Source organism: Bos mutus, chromosome 12, assembly GCF_027580195.1.
Source record: "Bos mutus isolate GX-2022 chromosome 12, NWIPB_WYAK_1.1, whole genome shotgun sequence".
NCBI lineage: Eukaryota > Metazoa > Chordata > Mammalia > Artiodactyla > Bovidae > Bos > Bos mutus.
The window spans coordinates 33,645,144-33,671,325 of record NC_091628.1 but is presented as its reverse complement, the minus strand read 5'-3'; the positions used below and the strand labels follow the sequence as shown (position 1 = coordinate 33,671,325).

The following is a 26,182-nucleotide window of genomic DNA, read 5'->3' as shown; positions in this document are numbered from 1 at the left end:
TATCAGAGTGAACAAAGACCTAGGAGCTGCGTGTGTCGAACTGCAGAGAAAAAATTCAACCTGTAGGCATTGAGCTAGTTGCAGAGTTTTACTTCAGTGTGTGTATGTGTGTGTGCGTGTGCACACTCAGTCGTGTCCAACTCTTTGTGACCCCTCAGACTGTAGCCCGCCAGGTTCCTCTGTCATTGGGATTCTCCAGGCAAGAATGCTGGAGTGGGTTGCCATTTCCTCCTCCAGGGGATCCTCCTGACCCAGGGATTGAACCTGCGTCTCCTGTGTCTCCTGCACTGGCAGGCGGGTTCTTTACCACTGTGCCACCTGGGAGTTACTCTTTACCCCATTTTCTGTTTCCTCCCAGGTTGAGTATGCTTACCCTGTGATTGTTACAGGGATCGTAAGGGTTAACATAGATAAAATGCTTAGACAAGGCTCGACAGAAGATAGAGGTGCTTCTTATCATAACCTCATATCTATGCCCTCGTGACCTGACGGAGACAACAGACGTGGCTACACCGAGTTGGCAGAGGGGCTCGAGCTCCAGATGTCTGGGTCTCCTTGGCGCTGCACTGCCTTTTTAACAATTTCCCATATTTGAGACTTTCTCACTTCTCCGTCTGAGAAGAAACGTGATACACAAAATGTCACATCAGTAGGAAAGTCGTGAAGAGCCATCACACTGGGGAAGACTTATCTTTCGTACGTGATGAGCTGGCCATGAAGATGGACGAGCTGGCCTCCGTGTTGGTTTCTTCGACTCTGTGCATCATTTTTGAGGTTACGTTAAGATTGTGGATGAAAAGTACAGTGTTAGCTTTGCTTGTCACCACGGACGGGTCACGGGACCCTAACAGGCTGATTTGCATGTGACACTGGGTGGTGGCTGATGCACACGCATGTGCCATTCTCTTGAACGTGGCATCTGACTTGTAGGCATTCAGAGCACTGACGGCCTGGGAAGATGAGAAATTCCAGGAGAAACCTCATGGTGCTGTACCTCCTACCTTTTAGGAAGACTGGGGACAGAGAAGCATGGATTTTGGTTATGAGGAGTCTTTGTAGGTCGGTTTCTCACCCTCTTGTCATATTTACAACAGATGTTGGGAGTCTTGACTCAGCATTTTCTAGCTTGAAGAAGAGATGCCTCAGTAGGTTTTTAAAGGGTTGTTTGGAATCCAGAAGGATGGTGTCAGGGCCGGGCACTCAGAAGCTCGCCTCTGTGTTTGATCTTCTTGGGATAGAAAGGAGAGGATTTGGGAGAGAGGAAACATTGCACAAGAGACATCTGAATTTTTTTCCTCTGGGAAAGGTTTCCCAAGTTGGGGAGCCGAGGTGTGGGCGACACATGAGGGTAAAACTGAGAGCTGTTAGGTTTCGTTTTCTAGAATTGCCTGCCTGACAGTCGATGAGGTCTGGGAGCTGACTGGAAAGCCTCTGGCCGACCAGGGGCTGGTCCTGCACGGCTGCAGGTGAATGGCTGATGTGGGCAGCCTGGATTCAGACAGTGGCAGGAGTGGCGGTTTTGGCAGAGGGAGCCCAGGTGAGGGGCAGCCTCCTGGGGACACGAATGCTCCCTGATGGAGCCAAGCCAGACTTGTCACCAGCTGTAGCCACAGATCCCAGCAGGGGCCCGGGATATCACCCTATAGACCAGTGAAGACAGAAGGCACCCAAGGATCTGGGCTCTTCCCACGCCCACGCCCTGCCCCCTCCCCAACTCCCATGCCATCTGAAGGTGAGAGGAGGAGGGTGAAATTCTGGCAGCCAGAACATCTTTCTTCAAGACAGTTAACACCACTTACATGAATTTTTAAAATTATAAAATTGGACTAAGTTCCAAACAGAACCGGATATTGCCTTTTCTCCCCCAGCTCCCTTTTGGGTGGTACCTTAGGGTCCAGTTTGCAACTCCTTGAATTCAATCTACATTTTTCTCTGTCCACTTAATACAGGATTGTTGTGGCCACATTCTCTTTGTTCGTTGGACACGTTTATTGAGCGCCTTCTGTGTCCCTTCACTGGGGACATGGAGGCGACTGACATGAGCAGGGCCCCTGCTCGTGGAGCTTACAGCTAATGCTGGAAGTCGGAGGATGAGCAAACCAGTTTCCTAGGTGCAGTGAAGGCAAGGACGCAGCATCAGGGAAGAACCAAGCTTGCGGTGAAGACGGCGGTCGTCAGGGGCTGTGACGGGAGGGTGTCAGCAAAGCCAAGCCTAGAGGAGCAGACCGGGTGGGAGGAAAGGCAGGGGACAGTGCCCTGGGGGACAGAGCTGAGGAGGGGAGAAGGCTGCTTTGAGGGGAGGGGAGCTCCAAGACCAAGGGAGAGATGGGTCACCAGGGTGCTGGAGAACATGTGCAGCGAGCCTGTGTGCCTTGGGCCAAGGTCTTGTGAACCTCAAAACACTTGTGTGTGTGTGTGTGTGTGTGTGTCTCGCATGTTTAGTTGCTCAGTCATGTCCAGCTCGTAGCGAATCCTTGGACTGTAGCCCGCCAGGCTCCTCTCCTCTGGGACTCTCCAGGCAAGAATACCGGAGTAAGTAGGCATTTCCTCCTCCAGGGGATCTTCCCCATCCAGAGATCAAACCTCTATCTCCTGCACTGGCAGGCAGATTCTCTACCACTTAGCCACCAGGGGAGCCTGCAACACCTAGAATAGGCAAACTACAAGTTCAAACTGGCCCTCTCCGAGGATTAACTGAGCAGAGACTGTGTTCACGCATGTTGAATCGGTGGTGGGGTTTAAAGTCTGTCTGCAATTCCAGACCAGTTTTGAGGCCCCAGGAGTGATGGAGAATGTCCATGCCAGCAAAAGGGGGGACTTGCTTCAGAAAACTCACTGGGCTTGTATTTTAAGTCTCAATCAATCCAGTCCATGTTGAAAAAAAACCTCTGAATTGAATATTTGAAGCATAGTTTTTCTTCGTTTTTAGTTATTAAATGTATTTCCTTAAAAGTATAGTTTTTTTTTCACTTTTACTTAACCACTTTATTATAGTCTTTGTTGTTATTTCTAAACTTTATATTTTTAATTATGTATTGGGGTATCGCTGAGTCACAAGGTTGTAATAGTTTCCGGTGGACAGCAAAGCAACTCAGCCATATAAATACATATATCCCTTTTCCCTCCCATCCAGGCTGCCACATAACATTGAACAGAATGCCATGAAAAGCATACTTGTTTTAATTTACATGACGGATTTTAATGTGTCTGTCTCCCTGGGTAGCTCAGACAGTAAAGAATCTGCCTACAGAGCAGGAGACCTGGGTTCGATCCCTGAGTCAGGAAGATCCCCTGGAGGAGGGCATGGCAACCCACTCCTGTATTCTCACCTGGAGAATCCCATGGAGAGAGGAGCCTGGCAGGCTATACAGCCCATGGGGTCACAAAGAACTGGACACGGCTGAGCGGCTAAGCACACAAGGTATAAAACGGGCTTCAAGGAACAGCCCAGTCTGTGTAGCTGTGCTTACTGGACGCTAGGCTTTGGGTGACCGTGGCTCACCTTTCACCCACCAGCTGGAGCCGGTCAGGCTGTGAATTAAGCATCACTGGCTTGTGTCTCTGCTCGTGTGATACCATTCCTGGAAGGCTCTGCACTCTGTCTGCACAACCAGATCATAGCCATTCTTAGTAGCTGAGTGCAAACTCTTCCTTAATGAATTGTTCTGGTTTTTTGGCTCGCATGTCACGTTTGTCTTCTGAATTCCCAGGTTATTGGTTCTTTCTGTTGCCTCTGTTAAATGTAAGTCTCTGCCTAAGGCTGTGTGCCTTTCCCTTTCTTACCACCGGGCAACATGCCTCTGTCTGGGAGATGCCCCATGACTCTGGGTGAAATGGTGGCCCACAACCTCTTAAATCGTAAATAGTCCATGGCTCGTACTTTCCTCCCCATCTTTTCTTTCCCTGAAAAGAGAAACTAATAGGCATTTGCAGCCATGAGAGACCCTGACCTGTTGGTGTATTTCCTCTGAAATCTTGGGTGGAAGTGGATCACAGATGCTGTGTTTGGGGAGATGTGGTTTGCACAAGATGGGGTCTAGAAAAGACCTCTGAAGTGTGTCTGTCAAGGTGAGAAGGGGCACATTTTCCATTTGTGCAGTGTTTTCATTATGTTGATTTTATTAGGAGAGCTAACAGCCCCAGTGCCTCCTTGCCTACCAGACTGCTCTGTGTCTGTCTTGAAGGTTTAGAAACATCTTTGTTAATGTGGGTAGATGCTGGAGTTGAACTTGAAACTCCTTGGGAAGAAGAGTGTGTATGTGTGTGTGTGTGTGTTTGTGTGCATGCACACATTCATATACCTCGTACTGCATAGCTCTGTGATGACTGCAGTCTTTTCTTGGAAATCTTTCTGGAGGCAAAACCCCCATCTTTACATATTTTACAGGTACATAAAAATTAGGAAAATGACATAACCAACTTAAAAAAATTTTTTTTAAATATTTTAATAGATACAAAAATAGCAGAATGTTTTATTGAAATGTAGTTGATTTACAGTGTTGTATTAATTTATGTTCTACAAAGTGTTTCAGTTATATAAACATATATTTTCATATTCTTTTCCATTATGGTTTATCACAGATATTGATATCCTGTGTTGTACATTAAGGGCTTCCCTTGTGGCTCACCTGGTAAAGCATCCACCTGCAATTTGGGAGACCTGGGTTTGACCCCTGGGTTGGGAAGATCCCCTGGAGAAGGGAAAGGCTACCCACTCCAGTATTCTGGCCTGGAGAATTCCATGCAGAGTCGGACACGACTGAGCAAGGACCTTGTTTATCCAGCCAACTTTTAACTCATGCAGCCAAAGCCCAAGCACCTGTGTTGCCAGGAACTTGATGTCCTGTCTTTTTGATAAAGGAGAAATTTAATCTAACTTTCCTTGAGATGGGGGTTGGGATATAGTCAGTTTAACTGTGAAAGGACTTGGTTTATATGAGTCAGCAAAATCTGGTCTGAAGAGGGGCTAGAATGGTTCATGCATTTTTTAAACTTTGTTGTTTAAAAAAAGGGATTGAGGCCACATGTAGCCCCTTTTGCAGAAGTTTGCCAGCCCTTTATTTGTGTATTGTTTCGTGGCTGAAGAAACCAGGGCTCAGGGGTGCTGAGCCCATGGGGCAGGCAGGCCCAGTGGAGGGAGAATTGGGTCCAAGTGTCTGCACGTCTGGCTTTTAACCGTGCTTTCATTGGACCTGCCTAATACATTTCTGTGATTGGTGAAGTTTCCCTTTTGACTCTGTCATCCTAGAATTCAGAGTGGTGTCTGCAATGAGATTCAAACACTAACTGCCAGGAGTTGGTCAAGCTGTACAGGTTAGGGACACAATTCTTTATGTCTGTCCTCAGTCAGACAGCTGCAAGGTCTGGGGTCCCTAGAGCACCTGCACTTATGAGAAACGGCTACAAATTCAGGGTTCCCATTGACCTTGTGGTTTCAATAATAAACTAGAACAACTCAGAGCACTCAGGAAAGAGTGTTACTGGTTGTTCAGTCATTGAGTCAAGTTCAACTCTTTGTGATCCCATGGACTACAGCATGCCAGGCTTCCCTGTCCTTCACTATCTCTTGGCTGCTAAGTCTGCTAAGTCGCTCCAGTCGTGTCTGACTCTGTGAGACCCCTGAGACGGCAGCCCACCAGACTCCCCCATCCCTGGGATTCTCCAGGCAAGAACACTGGAGTGGGTTGCCATTTCCTTCTCCAATGCATGAAAGTGAAAAGTGAAAGTGAAGTCGCTCAGTTGTGTCCGACTCCTAGCGACCCCATGGACTGCAGCCTACCAGGCTCCTCCGTCCATGGGATTTTCCAGGCAGTGGGGTGGGGTGCCATTGCCTTCTCCGCACTATCTCTTGGAGTTTGCTTAAATTCATGTCCATTGAGTCGGTGATGCCATCCAACCATCTCATTCTCTGTCACCCCCTTCTCCTTTTGTCTTCAATCTTTCCCAGCATTAGGGTCTTTTCCAATGAGTCAGCTCTTTGCCGACCTATATACAGGAGTCCCATAAAAATATGGGAGACCCAGGTGACCAAAGTATTGGAGCTTCAGCTTCAGCATCAGTCCTTCCAATGAGTATTCAGGGTTGACTTCCTTTAGGATTGACTGGTTTGATCTCCTTATGATTATAGTTTTATCAGACAGGGTACACATCAGGACTAGCCTAAAGAGACAGGGTGAGGCTTGGGAGGTTCCCTGTGGGAAGCTTTCTCCAGACACATCACCTGAGCTTTGGTGTTTGTAGTTTTATTGGGGTTTCATGAAGAAAGAAACTGGAATTCTCCAGACAAGAATACTGGAGTGGGTTGCCATTTCCTTCTTCAGGGGCTCCTCCAGACCTAGAGATTGAACCCAGGTCTCCTGCACTGCAGGGAGATTCTTTACCACTGAGCCAGGGAACCCTATTCATTACACAGGTATTTTTAATTGGCCACATGACTGAACTTTCATTAGAGATAACTTTCTACCTGAGAAACTGCCCTGCATAACAGGGTGCAGGGCAACTTTTGTTTTCCAAACACGTCCTCTGCCTCCCGTGAAAGGTCTTCCTTCGTATCCTGACACCCTCCTGCCCCCTTAGCTCAGGATGTTACATAAGCTGCAATTTCCTGGCTGCTTTTGGGGCCTCATATTTTTATGGGACTCCTGTACATAGGTCTCCAGCCCTCATGTCTCCCCCCTGCACTCCCATTCAGGAGGTCAGGTTGATGTCAACTGGCTGAATCCCCAGCCCTCCAATCACACGGTGTCCCTGGCAGGTCAGCCCCCATCCTAAGACTTTCCAGGGTCCACAGGAGTCACCCCATTGGCATAAACTCAGATGTGCTCAGAAGGTTCCAACATGAACAACAGATACTCCTATCACTTGGGAGATTCCAGGGGGCCAGAGGCTCTCACCTGGGAAGCCAGGACTAAGACCAGTTGAATTCTTCAGTCTGTGACAGTGGCCTAGGCTTGACACTTCCCACGGAGCTGGGGGCAGTGCTGCCAAAAGGCTTATCACTTTAACAGGCTTCTGACTTAGGAAGGCAAGAGTTTTTCCAAGTTTTCCTTCTGTGTGATAGTAAAACTTTGCACATGAAAAGGCAGAAAAATGTTCCTTCTGTCCTTGGAGGTTCTCCAGTTGATCTAATAATCAAATTGACATAAGACAGATTAACAGAAAAACAAATCATCTCCCTGGGTCCCACGTCAAAGTTCCCAGGAGACAGACTCTTACTGGGTCAACTCGGACCACATAACCGCATAGCGCTTTGTGTATCCAGTTGATAGGAGGACAGGGGTAGAGCCGTGAACTAGAGAGAGCCCCTGCCCTCATGGCCTTGGCAGTCCACTGTCCAGTCTGGCTTCCTTTGGGCTCATTTGAGTCTGTTCTTTCCTTTTACTTTGGCTTCTTTCTCAGTAGATGTTTCCTGAGTTCCTGCTGACACCAGGCTTATGTACATGGGGGAGTTGTAAACATACACTTTGATTTTATATGGTGGTATTTTCCTAGCGCATTAACTCAGAATTCATCTCATGAGTCTGAATTTGAAACCTTGGTCATAATGTGCTTTGCTATATATGGTACAGCATTCTCCTTAGGCAAGACATTTTCAACAAATCATGTTAGTTATTTTCAAAATATTAATGTCTTTCTCCAAAGCAGGATTGGGTCACGATGCAGCCCCTGAGCTAGAAGGTTATCTGAGTCCTGGAGGTGGGATGAGGAGGTAGGGATAGTATTTCTACTTAAAATTCCAGATTTGGCCCCGTGGTTGTATAGAAAGGTGAGCTGGCCTGATAGATGACACGTACTTGGGAAATCATTCACTTCATGTTGTTTCCACCAATTGTGTCAGTAATTTTTCACCCCAATATTTATGATCCAACATTGAAATACTTATTAGGGAAAACATGTTTCCATTCTTATTTCTATCAGGGATTTTTTTTTTTTTTTTTTGGCCTCAGTCTTCTCTTCACACCTCAGTTATCCAATATTTCTTCTTCTTTCTGGTCCACACATTTTGTCCAAAAGAAGTCACGCAGAATTTTCTTTTGAGATGTTTCTCATGTCCATTGTTTTCCCCTTCTCCATGTAATAGATGCTTTTATCATTTTTCTTCTAGATGGTTGGGCTTCCCCAGTAGCTCAGCTGGTAAAGAATCTGCCCACAATACAGGAGACCCTGGTTCAATTCCTGCATCGGGAAGATCTGCTGGAGAAGGGACAGGCTACCCACTCCAGTATTCTTGGGCTTCCCTGGTGGCTCAGCTGGTAAAGCATCTGCCTGCAATGCGGGAGACCTGGGTTTGATCCCTGGCTTGGGAAGATCCCCTGGAGAAGGGAAAGGCTACCCACTCCAGTATTCTGGCCTGGAGAATTCCACGGACTGTGTAGTCCAGGGAGTCACAAAGAGTCGGACACGACTGAGCGCCTTTCACTTTCACTCGTAGATGGTGGAGTTCATTTTCTGCCTCGTCTCTTCCTGTGCTTGTCTTGTGAGTCACTGCTGGGTACGCTTGTCTCCTGCTTAGAAACCTTCTGTGGTTCATCTGACCTTCAGGATGAAGTTCAGATTTCTTCCCCTGTCATTAAAATCATCCACAGTCTGGCCACTGACTATTTTTCTGAGTTTCCTTTCTATTATTTCCCAGTTTGAACGCTCAGCACTGGTTTTTATCATTCTCAGTTGCCCCCCCCCCAATGTGTTCTGTCTACGGGGCCTCTGTCTGAGGTCTTCTTGTCCACACCCAGATTGTCCTCCTTTTTCCTACTATAAACCTGAACCAGAGGTTAAGACTCTGAGACCTGCCCTCACACTGTTCTGACCAGCTCTCCACCCTTGGCACAAAGTGGCCGCTGACCTCTGACCCCGCTGGCACCTTCAGGTCCCCTCTTAGTCACTTGGTCCTAGTCACTGGTAACCAGGGTTATGCTGGTTAACACTTTTGAGAGCAGGAGCCAGCTTTTTTGTTTTTGTGTTCTCTCCTGCATCTCACCATGGATTTTCAACCATGGCTACCCATTCATATCACTTTAAGAAGCTTTAAAAACAAGAGGCACAATTGGTGTGGGTTGGACCCAGGAACTGGCTAATTGTGAGAGCTTTCTTGGTGATCATGTGCAGCCAGAGTTGAAAGCCAATGAATGAAGACCACCTGGAGCTGAGCTGCTCTGCCCACAGTAGGGTGCGGGGTTTGTGCCCTTGATGCCCATCACCGTGTCCCTGCCTGGAGAATTGAAAGTGACCCTTTACATGACTTACTCAACCAGCAAATACAAGTGCCCATTATGTATCAGGCACTGTTCTGGGTGCCAGGTCCCTGTACTGGACAAAACACACCTCTGCTGCCCTGGAGCTTCTGCTCTTGGCCTTGGGGAGACAGACCATAAATAAATAATGTCAGGTAATGATGATACCGGCTGTGGAAGAGAACAAAGTGGGGTGAGTGGGCAGAGAGGAAAGCAGCACTTTTGTATAGGCTGGTTTCAAAAATATCCTGTGTCGGCCTTAACTCAGCAAAAGATTTAAAACCAGCCTCCTCCGAGGTCCACCCGGTCTTGAAGGTCCTGCTGCTCTCTGCTGCCCCCTGTGGACAAGCAGGCGGCAGAGCAGAGGGACGCCAGAGAATGAGGGCTAGAGGGGGTGATCTGAGAATGGGGGGTCCTACACCCAGCTTGTGACTAGGTACCTGGTTGTGAGCACGTCCCATGACAGCATGTCAACTCTCAATAGCCAGTGAGAGTTACACGGGGGTGTCCCCATCTTAGGATGCAGATCATAACAGGATTCTAATCACTTAAAAAGGTGATAAATTTACATGGCTCAAACTGTCTACTTCAAAACGTTTCTGAGCATGAAGTGGCTGTGTCTGGAGTGGATACCTGTTACCTAAGTTCTGCGACACCTGTTTCCTTTATAGGTGGGACATGCGGCAGGTACTTGAGCAGTTGGGATTTAAGGAAATGGAGAGAGGCCTCCGTCACCTGCAGGGCACTTATTTTTCTGTGAGCCTGGACTTTAGGGCCTCCTCCCTGAAGTCTCAAGCTGGGTTGCCCTGTCTAGGGAGGGAGTCTGCCATGTGGTTGCAGGTGTGTGTGTGTGTTTGCGGGGGCGTGGTGAGCCCGAGGAAGTGGTTTCGGTAATGGTTATGTCATCATTCCCCTTGCTGACCCCTCCTCAAGTGAAGGTGAGTGGGGAGTTTTAGCCCAAGAGAGGGTCAGCTGTATGGCTGAAATCGCGTCCTAAGGAGACAGACGGGCTTGGGTCTTAACCACAGAGACTCGGGATGCAGGCTCGGGGTGCAGGCTCGCATGTACCCGTGAGCTGGGATGGGCAGTGCTCTGCGGTCTGGTGGCCAGGGGCATCTGCTGGTCTGTGCAGGCTAAGCCGGGGGGTAGGGGGCGGGCAGGGCTCTACTTCGAGGTTTGGGAATTTCATCTTGGAGCACCGAGGTGTCTTCCTCAGCCCCTTCTCCTGGGGCCGAGTGCAGGGCACACCCCCTTGCAGTCCTCTCGCGCTTCCCAAGCACAAAGGAGCCAGAAAGCCTAGCTCCAGAATTCGGTCTCTGGGCCTGGAGGGGGAGCTCGCCCGGGGGAGGAGAGGCTCTGGTCTCTGCTCCACACATCCCCGCAGTCCACGGGGGCCCTGCCCCCAGCCGTGCGCCCTACACCATCCCCGCGGAGCCTGCGGGTCTGGCGCAGGGGCTGCAGGTTTGGGGAGGGGATGGAAGGAGGAGGGAAGGGGAGGGGGGGAGGGAGGGACGAGTGGGGCGGGGCCGAGGTTCCCACCCGCGGAGAGGCTCCTCCGCCTGGGGACCAGCGGGCGGGGCGGGGCTGGCGCCCGTCTCCAGGGCAGCAGAGGGACTGGGTGGCGCGACGCCCGGAGCATCCTTCCAGCTAGTCCCCGCCCGCCGGTGCTGCCGCCGCTACCCTGCGTGACTTCTTTGTGTTTTGCGTTCTGCCCGCGCCTCTTCTCCGCAGGACCTGTCCGTCCTCCCCCGGGCTACAAGAAAGCAGACGATGAGATGTCCCGGGCCACGTCTGTTGGAGACCAGCTGGACGCACCAGCCCGCACCATTTACCTCAACCAACCGCATCTCAACAAATTCTGTGACAACCAGATCAGGTAGGAGAGGGCGGCCCAGTCGGAGCAATTAATTAATTCCCAGATAGGAGGGGGCTTGGCTTCCTCTGAGACCTCCGCAGGAGCCAAGCCAGCCCCCACCAGTGTCCCTGCGGCCGCCAGCCCCGTCCCCGCCCCTCCCCACTCAAGCCCGGCAGTCTGTACCCGCGTTTCCCACTGGGGTGTGGGAATATACCTTTCATCCTTCTGTCCTTTGCATTGGTTCTGTGTGCAGGCTGTCTGTGAGCCTGGAGGATGCTTGTAGGCTTCTGTCCTGGCGAAAATAAGCTTTCTTCTCTCTCTTCATCCCTGAGTGCCCTCCCAAGAACTCCCCCATCCCGTTTTAAGCCAATTTTTTTAAAAGACAATTTAAGCCTGTTTTAAGCTCTCCTTAGCAATTTGCCGACTGTAATGTGGCAGAGTGCTTTATAATGGATCCTTCCCATCACAAGAACTTGCATTCAGCTCTCAATGCCCAGGGCATTTGTTAAGAAGGCTTTCTTTGCTGGGAAACTTTGCCTAGAGTTAGCGGGAAGACGGATGGACACTAAGGTTTAGATGTCCGCTCTTTGCCGGCTGCTCTGTTGGATGCTTTAGTTACACTAGCTTTATGAAACCTCATCACCTCTTGAAGAAGGCAGTCTTACCTTCACGTGAGGAAACTGACATAGGAAGATAGATGTTAAAGGACTTGTGGCCATTTAGCTACCAAGTGGCAGAGCTGGACATAGAACCCAGCCTGTCTGGCTGCTGAGCTCAAAGTGTTTGTGCTGTGCAAAGCTAAATCTTTTAGGCACGGAAGTTGGCATGTTTGCAAGTTTCATTAAACTTTCAGGCTTCGACAACTTTATCCCTGAGAGGGACTTCAGAGGATGTGGTTCTGTGAGTGGCTCCAAAGTGCGTGCTCAGGTGCAGAGAAGGGAGGCCATGGGTCAGGTTTGCCAGGACTGTGTGTGTGTGTAACTGAATTCCAGGCCAGGGCTCTCTCCTGAAAGCTGGGGCTAAAACTTTGTTGTGTGTTGTGTCACTCTGAAGCCTTAGCACTTGGACTTAGCCTGAGATCTTTATTCAGAAAGGCCTAGCTGTTGGGCGTTATTGTAGTTTCATAGGGTTGGGGGTAAAATAATGGTGCATATATTGTGCAGAAGTGACACTTATTAAAAGTGTTAGATTATCCTGACTTTATTTTCGGTTTTAAGAATGGCCATTGGGGCCTATATTTTACTTAAATGTGTAGCTTGGAAGAACAACTGAGGCCAAAATTCAAGGATGAGGGGGTTTGGTTTAAGATGCAGAGCAGCACACATGAGTTACTGCTTCACCCACTACGATAGTGCTAATCAAAAAGACAGTAGCAAGTGCGGGTGAGAACGGGAAGAAATGGGACCCCTCCTACATTGCTGGCGGGAATGAAAAGTGGTGCGGCTGCTTTGAAAAACAGTTGGGCAGTCTCTTAAAAGGTTAAATGTAGAGTTACACATGATCCAGCTATTCGAGGTGTATATACCCAAGAGAAAGGACATCACACATCCACACAAAACTGGGTGCAGATGTTCATAGCAGATTCATCAGAGTGGCCCAAAGGGGAGACAACCCAGGTGTCTGTCAAGTGACAAATGAATAAATAGAACGTGGTATGTCCATATAGTGGAATGTCATTTGGCCACAAAGAGGAATGTAGTACTAAAGCATGGATTAACCTTGAACACATTGTGCTAAGAGAAAAGCCATAACAGATCTCATGTATGATTGCATTTATATGAAGCATCCAGAAGAGGCAAATCCATTGGGACAAAAGATAGACTAGTGGTTTCTAGGGTGGAGGACAAGGTTGGGAAAAGAGGAGAGACCGTAATATACGTGGGGTTTCATTGTGGGGTGATGGATCCACAACTCTGTGAAACACACCTACACCATCCAGAATCCTGCATTGACAGCATAGTTCCATTTCCTCAGGCTTTGTCTGTGTTTCTAACTTTAAGATGTTTTCAAGTAGTGTTTTTGCCTTGTTGTTGTTCAGTTGCTAAGTCACATCTGGCTCTTCGCGACCCCTTGGACTGCAACACACCAGGCTCCCCTGTCCTTCACTGGGGATTCATGTCCATGGAGTCGGTGATGCCATCCACCCATCTCATTCTCTGTCATCCCCTTCTCCTTTTGCCTTTGACCTCTCCCAGCATCAGGGTCTTTTCCAATGAGTCAGCTCTTCGAATCAAGTGGCCAAAGTATTGGAGCTTCAGCTTCAGCAACAGTGAATATTCAGGGTTGATTTCCTTTAGGATTGATTGGTTTGATCTTGTAGTCCAAGGAACTCTCAAGAGTCTTTTGATTACTTCCTATTAATTTTCTTAATTTCAGTATTCATTTGTGGCTACTTAAAGCTGGGAGAAAGAAATAGGGGTCTTTGTTTTTTGTCTAAATTCTCTAGTTCCCATGGAAGGTGAAGATTTTTTAAAGTCTAGGTAATGGGGTCTCACAACCTGTTCTTTAATTGACTCACATTGACATTTTAAAAAATTTTATGTATTTATTTTTTATTGAAGTATCATTGGTTTGCAATGTTAGTTTCAGGTGTACAGCAAAGCAATCAGTTCTACACACAGCTCTCTGTATACATGTATATGTATAAATCCTTTTCCAGATTTTTTTCCATCATAGATTATTATAAGATATTGAGTATAGTTCCCTATGCTATACAGTAGGTCCTTGTTAGATCTATCTATCTCTCTATATATAGTTGGGTGTATATGTTAATCCAAAACTCCTAATTTATCCCTCCTCCCATCTTTCCCTTTTGGTGACCATAAGTTTGTTGCGTGTGTCTGAAGACTCACTGACTTTTGAGACTGATTTTTATATCAGAGATTTCCAGTGGCTGTTTGTTATACAGTTTCATTTGTACCTTTTTGGAGTGGGGGAGGGCTAAATGGGAGTATACCATAGGTGGGCTAGGAATAAAGTAGGTAGACACAACCATTCCTTATTATGTGAGTGTACAATTGAATTAGTTAAATACTCTTACAGTTCATACAGTTTCTCAGTTCATGGCTTATGCTGTGAGCATCGGTTTCAGAATACATGGAATAGGCTTTTGGAAATTAAGGGGTGTTGCCTGCTGTCCTAGAATATGGTCTTCCAATTTTTACTTTATCTTGACTGTATTTAATTAGGAATTACTAATGGTAATATGACTCATTGTTCATTAAAGAATTGATTTTAAAGCTTCTTGACATTATGGTGTAAGGATTTTATAAAATGTTGAGCAACACTGTTTCAGCACTGGACCATTCATTTTATAAAATACTGATTAAAAAAAAATAAGGCTTCTGATCTTGGTCATGAATGTTTGCTGAAAGTTGATAAAGCTACTGAAAGGGATATTTTCATTAAAGGGAGTTGATATAGGATTTCTTTTTCTTAATAGCTTTTCCTTGAGAAAACACTGATGGATTTTCTTGCTGGGTCAGAGAGTGTCATCCCAGGTGGTCGGCATCTAAATGGAGGCTTTTGAGAAGAAGGACCACGTGATCGGTGGAGGCGGGTGTTGGGGTTGTCTGGCATATTTGACACTCTGCCCTTCCAAAGGCTGGCCTTCCTGGGGCCCCAGCTCTCACTTATCTTCCCCCATCCCAGGGCCTCCCTGGAAGGAACCTGGTGATGGTGACAGTTGCTCTCTTGACTACCTTCTTGGGCAGCTGGTGTTTTGACTTCACTAGAGGGACTGGAGTTTGCCAGGAAGGGATATGGTGGTTGGGTGTTTGGGGAGGTTGGTGAGGGCAGGATGGTACCATTAGAGCAGGGATGGATGGTCTGGGGTTAGCGTTTGGACTGGTGTGTCTGTCCAAGGAAGAGGTGCCACCAGGCTAGTGGGAGTGAGAAGGCCACTGCCTGGGTTGACTGTGGCCTTGACAGCCCCAGGGGAATGCCAGTTGTGGTGACTCAAATTCCAAGCTGTTTCCTGAAATTCTGGGAGGGTCTATGCTATGTAAACAGATGTCTCTCTAAATCTTGTTCTTGACACTTGACACCAGCATTTAATTTGACCTGAAGCTGTGGTAGGATGAAGTTTTCCATTACTGAAGCCAGTGAATTTAGATTATCATAATTATGGAGACACATAACATGGTCTTTTCTTGTGTGTGTGCTAAGTCATTTCAGACAGTCCAACTCTTTCTGACCCCATAGACTGTAGCCCACCAGGTTCCTTTGTCCGTAGGATTCTTCAGGCAAGAGTACTGAAGTGAGTTGCCATTCTCTCCCCCAGGGGATCTTGTAGGGATTGATTTTTCTAGGACCTTAACTGTGAATATGGTAGTTGTCTTCCATCATCCAGAAATGAGTAGATTTTGCAGTGTAATTATTACATCTGTACATGTACGATTATATGTATGTCTACTCTACAAGATTCCTTTTCTGAAGTGTACAATCCCATCGCCTTTAAAATTGGACAGGTTTATTGAGAGATAATTCACATACCATATAATTTCGCTCATTTGAAGGATACAGTTTTGTGGCTTTTAGTATATTCAGAATAGTACACACATCACCACCATTTCAGAACATTCTGTCATTTCTCAAAGAAACTGTTCCTATGGCTGTCATATCCTAGTCCCTTTCTCTCCATGCTTGAGACAGCCACTAACCTACTTCCTATCTCTGTAGATTTTCTGTTCTGGATAAGCATTTTAAGTTAAATATTAAATGCTTATAGAAAGTTTGATATTTAGAGAAACTTGGTATTCATTATTCTTGATGGAGAATAATTAATTTCATGTATCTATATCTTAAATGTTTCAAGTTAAATTTTTTTCCAGAAAATATCTTCATGATTTATTGGTCAAAGGAATGGGCAATGTTTATGCCATCAAGTTCAGTGCAGTCTTTTTATTCGAATGTCAGCACACCATGTAAAACAGTGAGTTTCAAGGCTATCAAATGGTTTTCTCCAGTGTCTGGAATGAGGTCTTCAAAGCAAGTTAGGAATGTTTATAGATACTCAGTTTTGAATAAGTCATTCACTTCAGGTAGGAGTTTCAGGTAGCAAAAGTCTTCATTAAAGCAGCAAATCGAGCTTTGCCAAGCTATTGCATTGCTTTAGCTTCCTTTGTATTGAAAGAAAATGACTTCATGTGAATATTCTGTTGGTTTTGCCAGGATAAGATTGAAATAGAATTTTGCCTTTACAGAAAGGAGAATTGAGTACGGGGTGGTAGGTCTTGTAGCATCAGAGTTGTGCTGGGATCCTGATGTCTGAGAGGATATTTTTGTCTTAAGGAGTGAAGAGAACAGAGTCATCTTCAAAAGCACTTTGTGCATGAGTAGGGGTGGTAAGTGATGATGCGGTACTGGGTCTAAGACCGTGGAGGACTTCAAGGAGCTGTGACTCTCCCTGGGCGGCTACCGCTGCAGAATTTAAGTGGAATCTGGTCTTCACAATGAAAGTGCTTACAGTTTAATAGAGAAAGAATACCAAGATGCTATTAACAACTCTAACTTCCTTTTGATTCACGTACAGATTGCTTTATTAAGAACCATGGTTTACAGATCTCACTTGAGATAGTTATCCTTGTCAAGATTGGTGAAGGTATATAAAAACCCTTATCAAGAATAGTTGATAAAGAGCTATACAGAAACATATATCTATTCTATTTCAGGTTCTTTTTCTATATAGGCTATTAGAGTATTGAAGAGAGTTCTCTGTGCGTAGCACCTTGTTATTTATCTATTTCCTATAACGTAGTATGTATATCGGAGAAGGTAGTGGCACCCCACTCCAGTACTCTTGCCTGGAAAATCCCATGGATGGAGGAGCCTGGTGGGCTGCAGTCCATGGGGTCGCTAAGAGTCAGACACGACTGAGCGACTTCTTTCACTTTTCACTTTCATGCATTGGAGAAGGAAATGGCAACCCACTCCAGTGTTCTTGCCTGGAGAATCCCAGGGACGGGGGAGCCTGGTGGGCTGCCATCTCTGGGGTCACACAGAGTCGGACACGACTGAAGCGATTTAGCAGCAGCAGTACGTATATGTTAATCCCAACTTCCTTTGCATGTATCTTCCTGTCATTTACATAGAATTTGGCCAAGGAAAGAAAGTAAATACAATGCTGAACACCAGCCACCCCCCCACCCCAAATAGTCGATTATGTTGAAAGCATTGCTTTTACCTACTTTCAAATGACCAAGATTTTCCTCCATTTAATGTTCTTTTTATTTTTCTGTTTACTCATTTTTTTAATGAAGATTATATGTATTTAGAAAGTGAAAGTGTTAGTTGCTCAGTCATGTCGGACTCTTTGTGAACTCATGGACTGTAGCCTGCCAGGGTCCTTTGTCCATAGGATTCTTCAGGTAAAAATACTGGTGGGTTGTCATTCCCTTCTCCAGGGGATCTTCCGGACCTAGGGATTGATCCTTGGTCTCCTGCATTGCACGCGGATTCTTTACCGTCTGAACCATCAGAGAAGCCCCAATATAAATATATTTTTAATTTATTTTAAATATTTTTTTAATGAAAATTGTATGTATTTAAGACATACAAAATGAGATTTGATTTATGTAGTGAAAAGCTACAGTTTAGCTAATCTCTTCACATAGTTACCATTCACTGTTTTTTAGTTTAGAGCCATATGAGTGCAGGCTAAGTTGCTTCAGTTGTATCTGACTCTGTGAGGCCCTATGGACTACAACCCACCTCTGTCAGGAATTCTCCAGGCAAGAATACTGGAGTGGGTTGCTGTGCCCTCCTCCAGGGGATCTTCCAGACCCAGGGATTGAACCCACGTCTCTTACATCTAACCTGCATTGTCAGGCAGGTTCTTTACCACCGGTGCCATCTGGGAAGCCCTTAGAGCCATATATCTAGTCTCCAAACCAGGCACTCCTATCTTATACTTCCTGAACATGAATGTCACAGTATACTGAGAATCCTTACTTTATACAAGCCAGTAGCAATTAAGGCCACAGAAGCTGCTTGTAATTAGAACTCTTACCAGGTTTGCACCCCTGGACAAGGCTTTTGAGGCATTCTGCAGGCAAAAGCATTCAAACTCAGGGCCTTTGGCATTGTATAGTTTGGTAATCAAACACTTGAGCTTTCTTGAAATATATTATTTTTAGAAACAGAAAATCGTGTCAGCCTTGGGCCAGTTTTGTATTTGTTTCTAAGGAAACAGCAGATGTCTAGGGGAGTTGACGGGTGATTTCTTCATCAAGTTGACCCTTGTATGGGTAGACCCGGTGCATATTTTGAATTTAATATTCAAAACTAAAAGCACAGACTAAAACGTCTGTGCCGTTCTGATCTGTAAAAACTGGGAAAGGTGCTGGGTTTGAGTTCTGGTCACTAACTTATTTCCCCTTGTCCCTGATCGCAGATTTTGTTAACTTTTAACATCCTCTGTGAACTTAAGTACTTCTGATCTTTACCCATGAAAAGAATGAAGCATCAGGATTTGTGAAAAACGCAAGTTAAAATTAACATAAGTGGAGGAGACTAGGGCGATGTGACAACTAAATGCAGTATCAGTTCTAAATCAGATCTTGGAACAGAAAAGGTCCACTGGAAGAAGCACTGGAATTTTTTTTTAATTGAAGTATAATCGATTTACAGGGTTGTTTTGATTTCTATTGTACAACAAAGTGATTCAGTTATACATACACGTACATTCTTTCCCCTGTCCTTTTCCATTATGGTTTATCTCAGGATATTGAATATAGTTCCCTGTGCTGTACAGTAGGACCTCGTTGTTTATCTGTTCTATATATAATAGTTTGCATCTGCTAATCACAGACTCCCAATCCATCCCCCTCTCCCCCTGCCCCCTGCCCCCTTGGCAACCATGAGTCTGTTCTCTATGACTGTGAGTCTGTTCTGTTTCACAGATATGTTCATTTTATGTTGTATTTTAGATTCCACATATAAGTGATATCATCTGGTATTTACCTTTCTCTTTCTGACTTAGTATGATTGTCTCTGGGTCCATCCGTGTTTCTATAAATGGCATTATTTTGTTCTTTTTTATGACTGAGTAATATTCGATTAAATGTATGTAACACTAGTGAACTTGAACTTTGTAATTTGGGGTATTCTTATGCTGATGCCATTATATTAGTTTTGATCTAATTTTATCTAGATTATACTGCGGTGATTGAAGATACTGACATTGGGGCAGGGTGAAGGTTTATGGCAGCTCTGTACTATATTTGTAACTTCTGTGACTATAAACTTATCTCAAGATAAAAATATATTAAAAATTAACAAGAACTGTCTGGAAGATTAGGAATGAAATGCTCAACTCTCATCTTTCTGTTGGATGCTATGGGAAGTGTTGGGTCCTTATTGGAGAGAGCTGTGTGTTTGAAGGGGAGGTAGTCAGGGAGACTGGACTCCTATCTTCACACATTTATCATGATGCTGACCAGACAGGGAGACAGCATCCCCTTAACTGGCAGTACTGGAGTTTGTTTCCATAACGTCCGATCTAACTGTGTTGAAGTTGAAAAAGTAGAACTGTGGGCTACAGAAAATGATGCAGAGTTCAGTCTTATGAGCTTTTGTGTAGTGATCTAGAAAGTAGCCTCTAAGTGTTCATTCTACTGCTTCTGGTTGAGTCACTCAATAGACAGCAGAAGCTTACTCAGAAATGCCAATCAGCAGCCCTTTCAAGAGGGACAATGCTTCTGGAGAACAAAAGGCGAGGGCTGACCACTGCAGAGAAATTTCCTGAAATTGTGAGGTTGGGTTTGATAATTTAAATGCTGATCTACCCTTTTCTGCTAAATGAAAGCCTCATCACAACTCAGACTGTAGGCTTTTAGCTACCCTTGTGCTGTGCTGTGGTTAGTCGCTCAGTCGTGTTGGACTCCAGGCTCCTCTGTCCATGGGATTCTCCAGGCAAGGATACTGGAGTGGGTTGCCATGCCCTCCTCCAAGTATCTTTCCAACCCAGGGATTGAACCCAGGTCTCCCACATTGCAGGCGGATTATTAGATGTAATTAGGGAGGGATTTGGGACTGACCTTGGGATGCTGTGGTTTGTCCTTTGGAGAAATTATTATCTGTATCCTCGGTGTTCATCCTCCACAAGCTCCTGGAGTGTTGGCTGGCTCGGGCTTTCAGACCTGCCTGAGGTAGGATGACATCTGGGGAGGGACCCTCCCTCTCTCACGTCAGCTCTGCATCTGTATCAGTGATCTCCACACTTTTCTGATCACATGGCCCATCAGTAAAACTTTTTACCATGAACCTGTACTATGTCTATTTAACTATCTGTCTATATGTGTTACCAGGCTTCCCTGGTGGCACAGTGGTAAAGAATCCACCCGCAATGCAGGAGATCCAGGTTCAATCCCTGGGTCAGGAAGATCCTCTGGAGAAGAAAATGGCAACCCACTCCAGTGTTGACTGGAAAATCCCATGGACAGAAGAGCCTGGTGGCTGGCTGCCCATGTAGTCGCAAAAGAGTTGGACATGACTGAGTGACTAACACTTGACTTGATATGTGTTACAGTTCTTGTCTGAAGACCCAGTATGTATTGACCAAGATTTCTTGGTTAAGAATTGTGGGTGTCAGTCCATATTGTTGGTAACTTTCTTGATTTTTGAATACTTTGGGCTGATTTATCAGATTTGATTAAATTATCCTAACACAACCTGGAAACATGATTTTGAAGGGCTTTTCTTTCCTGGAAGTGCCAGTCCTGCTGTCTGTGGGCTTATCATTAGTTTATCATCTTCAGTCTGCAGTTTGCTTCATTGCATCCGTCTTAAGCCCCTCGTTCTTTTTCGGAGGGTTGGTTGGGTTGAAATGAGGTAAATTAATCATCAGTGTAACTAGCTGGACACAGAAACGGAAACATGTCGTGATAAGCAGAGAGAACAGCCAGGGAGGGCCCCTCCGTTACTCCCCGTCTTAAGTCGTCTCGGCCATCGTGACAGAACACTGTAGACTGGGGGCTTACACCTCAGAGATGCATTTGCTCACAGTTCTAGCGGCTGGAAGTCCAAGATGAGGGGGGCCATCAGGGTCAGGTCTGGTGAGGACCCTCTTCCTGGCTTGCAGACAGCCTCCTTCTCACATGGTGAGGAGCGAGAGAGACCAGGCTTTCTGGTGTCTCTTCCTGGGCAGGCAGCAGTCACATATGAGGGCTCAGCCTCCTGACCTCATCTCAATGTCATCACCTCTCAATGGCCCCATCTACCAAGGATGAGGGCGTGGACCTGTGGATTCAGGGGACACAGTTCAGTCCACAGCACCCCACCCACACTGTTATGGTGCTCCCCTTGCAGCTCGGGTACCAGTGTCAACACATTCAGTAAATGTTAGTAAAGCGTACTTTTTGGAGGCGCATGTACATATAAGCTGTAAAACTTCCTCCCGCACTCCCCGGTGGAACCATCTGCTTTAGATTCTCTTTCTTGGGGAAAACCTGTCCTGCCCAGTCAGCCTAAACAGCCATAGACTGATCACAGAAGGGAGATTTGAGCTCCGCTTCCAGGCCTGCGTTGGTCTGTATGAGGGAGGGTGTGAGCCCCCTTCTATCAGGAGTGATGTATGATGGGGGTGGGCTAGGGGGTGGCCTGTGGCTCTGAGGGGTGGGGAAAGCTGCCTGCGGGTGACCAGTGAGCTGGGTTGGAGGTGAGTAGCAGTTGATGTTGGAAGGGCAGAAGGTCTATGAGCCACGTGTGTGCTTTTCCAGAAACCATGTGGATGATACTTGAGGTGCCTGGAAGGGCCAGGCTCCAGAGGAGGGTTAGCTGTAGCCAGGAAAGTTTTTAAAGGAACAAGTGACAGTGATCCTTTCTGTCTCAGACCCTTCTGCCTGACTCAGTTACATAAGGGAATACTCCTTAAATTGGATAATTTAAGGAATCAAAAAATTCCTTCTTTAATTCTGCTCCTGCAAAGGGTGGAGGCTTTGAAAGTATTGTCTAGCATATGAAATGTGTTACCAAGCTCTGACAGTTTAAAAATAGAGCTCTTTGCTTGAAAAGAGGAAGGCTGTCGACTGAGTAGTATATCCTTACTTCCTTAATATTCCATCTCTGTTAGAATAGTTAAGCCTGAATTTTTAATGTTGCCGTTACAAATTAGAGTTCATTAATCATTCTAGTATTGATATATCAGAATAAATTGAAGTATTTCATAAAACAAGCATGGCCAGGGCAGACAGAAACATGGACTTCTCTCAGTGTTCTTTTTTTGCCTGTCAGCTGTCACAGGATTTCACTGCTGCTGGGATTTCAGTAACATTTTATTCATTCTGTTTCCTTAGATGTTTCAGGATAAATAATTTTAAGGACAGGAAGGTGTGTGTGTGTGTATGTATGTGTATACAGTTATTCTCTATATGGAGGTCTTGACATGAGTCAGCTATGTTTATAAGCCAAATATTGTCAATATTGAGAAGTCAGGAAACTCCAAGGCAAAGATAACAACATGGGACCTTCCTTCTGTTGTCTTAACCAGTCTCTTTCCTCCATTCTGTGTAAATGTGTGTCTAGGCATACCCGTTTCCCACACCAGAAACTCTCACTTAGTACTTGTAACTCATTTGCCTACATTTGAACACCTGTTGGATAAGGCAGAAGGGTTGGAGAAGTTGGCTACCATATTTTTGCCCTTAAAACTGTACCTGAAAACTCTAATAAAACTGCATGCTCATGTTGAACTTTGAGGACATGGTGAGAAAGTTTGATGTTAATCAGCTGCTGGCCATTTATTCATGTTTCTAATTCCAGTTTCTGAGGACAATGTATTTTGACTTTTGTGGTCCATTTGATAGTCTTTCTTTGGACGGTTCATGGACACGATATAATGCTGCAAAGGTTTGTTTCACACGTCATACACTTAACTAGACAAGAAACTGTTTTTTAATACAGTGCTGGTGTTTGCCATCAAGTAAAATAAATGTTTTACAGAAATCAACGCATGACGTCTAAGGATTTTGGAACAGTGGATTGCTTTATAAGAAAGTTAGCGGACTTTGATCTTAATTCATAATCCCTTCTATGTAAATAGTCCGAAGATACTGACTTAGCATTCTTCACAGCCAAATATGTTTTTTCCCACAGTGGTTGAAGACAGATTGGTTATGCATCACCCGTTCTTTTGAACTGCTTTGGTAAGGGACCTCAGGAATTTTGGTGTTTTGAGGTATTGTGATTAGAAAAAATGAACACGATAAGAATGTCTAGGGTTTTTGAGAAACTCATATCCTGTTTACTTTTTGAAATACATGGGCTGTTTAAAAAATTAGCCTAAAAATGGATTCACAAACGTCCCTGGAATAATGTTTATGACATACTGAGCAGAGTAGTGGTTAAGTGAGCTTTGTCATAACGTCTAAGATGTATTCTCTGCCTAGCAAGACTTTGAAGATAGCCTCTGACAAAGGGGGTGAGGGTGGGTGAGGAATGTATTGGGAGTTTGGGATTGGAGATGCAAACCATTATGTACAGAATAGATAATCCACAAGGTCCTACTGTACAGCACAGGGAACTGAATATCACAGGATATTCAGTATCCTGTGATAAACCATAATGGAAAAGAATATGTAAAATAATATATGTAACTGAATCACTCTGCTTTATAGCAGAAATTAACACATCATTGTAAATCAACTATATGTCCATAAATTGTTTTTTAAAAGTGAATTGTCTCTGAAATCTTTTTGCCAGGCTTATGTAGCCCATAAATGATGAAATACATTTTTGTGAAATCTTTGCAAAATGGCATCAGTGCCAGTGGTCACTTTTTTGCCCTCAATTTCTTGTTATCATGCTTGCAATCCACAGGCTGTACTGTGCTTCTCATTTCCTTTTGTATAGCTGGGGAGACCAGGAGATATATATCACCCCAAAATAAATAAATAAATAAATAACCTTACATTGCATAAGAAAGTGCGGGGCTCTGATTTCTGCTGGAAACTAGCACTTGGTGATTTTGAAGGTGGTCTCATTTTCACCCTATCCTGCAGAATAGAAAATATGTATTCTTGTCCCATGTTCTTTTCATTATGGTTTATCCCAGGAGGGTTTCATATCACGGAAGCCTGTCTTTCTTGTTTCACATCCTCCCACCCTCCTTGGCAAGTCCAGCCCCTCTCAGCCCCACAGCGCTGCACTGACTTCTCTGTTGGGGACTTAGCTGGCTGGGTGCATCACATCTGTTGTTATGGCTGACTCCCCAGCTCCTCTGTATCATCCTTGATGGCAAAGTCTATCCACTTTACCCAGCATCCTCCCCAGGACCCAGTCCCCATGCTGGCCAGTCGGAAGCTGGAAGTCCTTGCTGACTGACTTTGCTCCACAGGTGAAGGTCGGAACTGAGCAGAAAATAGGAATTGGCTTCACACATTGTTCTAAGATTTCCCTTTCTATTTAATTGCTTATCGAACAGAGCTGAACCCCCAAAGCAATTACTTAAACCTTGGAAATTGATGTTTTATGTGGTTTTGATGTTTTGCTTTTATTTATGAAGTACTCTTGAAAGGTGGGAGGTGTGCTGAGTTAAATGCTTTTCATATCAGTTCTTCAAACTTAACAGATTGATATTTGCTCTCCAGGGTGGGTGGCTTTGGGATTTAATGTGATCGCTGGCATCCTTAGTCATTTCTGTCCTTCAAAGTTTAAAATGTGTTCATTCGACAAATTTATTTTTAGTCCCTAGTGTACCAGTCCTTGAGCTGCCACTGGGGATATGAGGGTAAAGCAAGACATCTGTGACTAGTCTCTCCCCGCTCCTTTTTTTGTTTTTTTTTTGCTTTAGTTTTTTGGACGGGCTTATGTGCAAGTGACGACTGAGGGACCACATGTGTTGTCCACACCTGAGTCCTACCTAACTGCTTATCAAGCAGAATCAACCCCCCAGAGCTAGTTGCCCTCTGCTTTCTGGCTCACACCCCCAGCCCCTTAGCAGAGGAGTTCTAGGAACTGGAGACTCAGATCAGCCTTCCTGGCATTTGTAACTTTTGTTCCCATGGCACCTTCCTCTTAGGCTCTCCTTGGGGTACAGACTCTGCACAGGCAAGGGGGCCAGGTTCCCACGTCCAAGCCTTCACCCCAAGCAGAGGCTGGGTGGGAAGGGTGGGCAAGGTGGAGCTGGGGTCCCCACTTCACAGGAAGACATGCAAGGAAAGGGTCTGTATCTCACCTGAGCCTCACAGTCCATGGAGGACTAAGGAGCCATCTGCCTGAAATGCAAGCAGTAAAACCAACTAAAAGTCTGTCTGCTATGCATTGGCTCGTGCACCAGCAGTGGTCAGCAGTATTGGCAATAAAAATACTCCTTCCTGAAGAAGTCTTCCGTTGAACTAAGGTCTAAACAATTGCAGGGATGATTAGGTTCAAATCAGTTCAGTCACTCAGTCATGTCCGACTCTTTGCGACCGGGAAGCAGCATGGCAGGCTTCCCGGTCCATCACCAACTCCTGGAGCTTGCTCAAACTCATGTCCATCAAGTCGGTGATACCATCCAGCCATCTCATCCTCTGTCATCTGCTTCTCCTCCTGCCTTCAATCTTTCCCAGCACCAGGGTCTTTTCCAATCAGTCTGTTCTTTGCATCAGGTGGCCAAAGTAATGAAGCTTCAGCTTCAGCATCAGTCCTTCCAATGAATATTCAGGACTGATTTCCTTTAGGATGGACTGGTTGGATCTCCTTGCAGTCCAAGGGACTCTCAAGAGTCCTCTCCAACACCACAGTTCAAAAGCATCAATTCTTTGGTGCTCAGCTTTCCTTATAGTCCAACTCTCACATCCATATGTGACTACTGGAAAAGCCACAGCTTTGACTAGACAGACCTTTGTTGGCAAAGGAATGTCTCTGCTTTTTAATATGCTGTCTAGGTTGGTCATAGCTTTTCTTCCAAGGAGCAAACATCTTAATTTTACGGCTGCAATCACCATCTGCAGTGATTTTGGAGCCCAAGAAAGTAAAATCTGTCACTGTTTCCATTGTTGCCCAATCTATTTGCTGCCGGGGACCAGCCCCGGCTGATCCAGGGTATTCGAAGGAGAGACGGCGTAGGCGAAGATCAGGAAACAACTGCTTAATTAAACGTTAATTAAGGATATAA

The 26,182-nt window shown here is 45.5% G+C and overlaps 1 protein-coding gene across 2 annotated transcripts in view; it reads left to right on the top strand.

Annotated features, from left to right (window-relative positions):
- The window catches only part of LOC102280627 (phospholipid-transporting ATPase IB), a 455,079-nt gene that overhangs the window by 18,584 nt on the left and 410,313 nt on the right, over window positions 1-26,182 (top strand). The window contains exons 1-2 of one of the 2 annotated variants that reach the window (XM_070380504.1): window positions 10,585-10,691; window positions 10,962-11,106. In XM_070380504.1, coding sequence (XP_070236605.1) covers window positions 11,006-11,106 — 101 coding nt within the window. In that variant the 5' untranslated portion in view covers window positions 10,585-10,691; window positions 10,962-11,005. Of the gene's footprint in view, window positions 1-10,584; window positions 10,692-10,961; window positions 11,107-26,182 lie in introns of those variants that run through there. The other variant, XM_070380503.1, reaches the window with a different exon arrangement.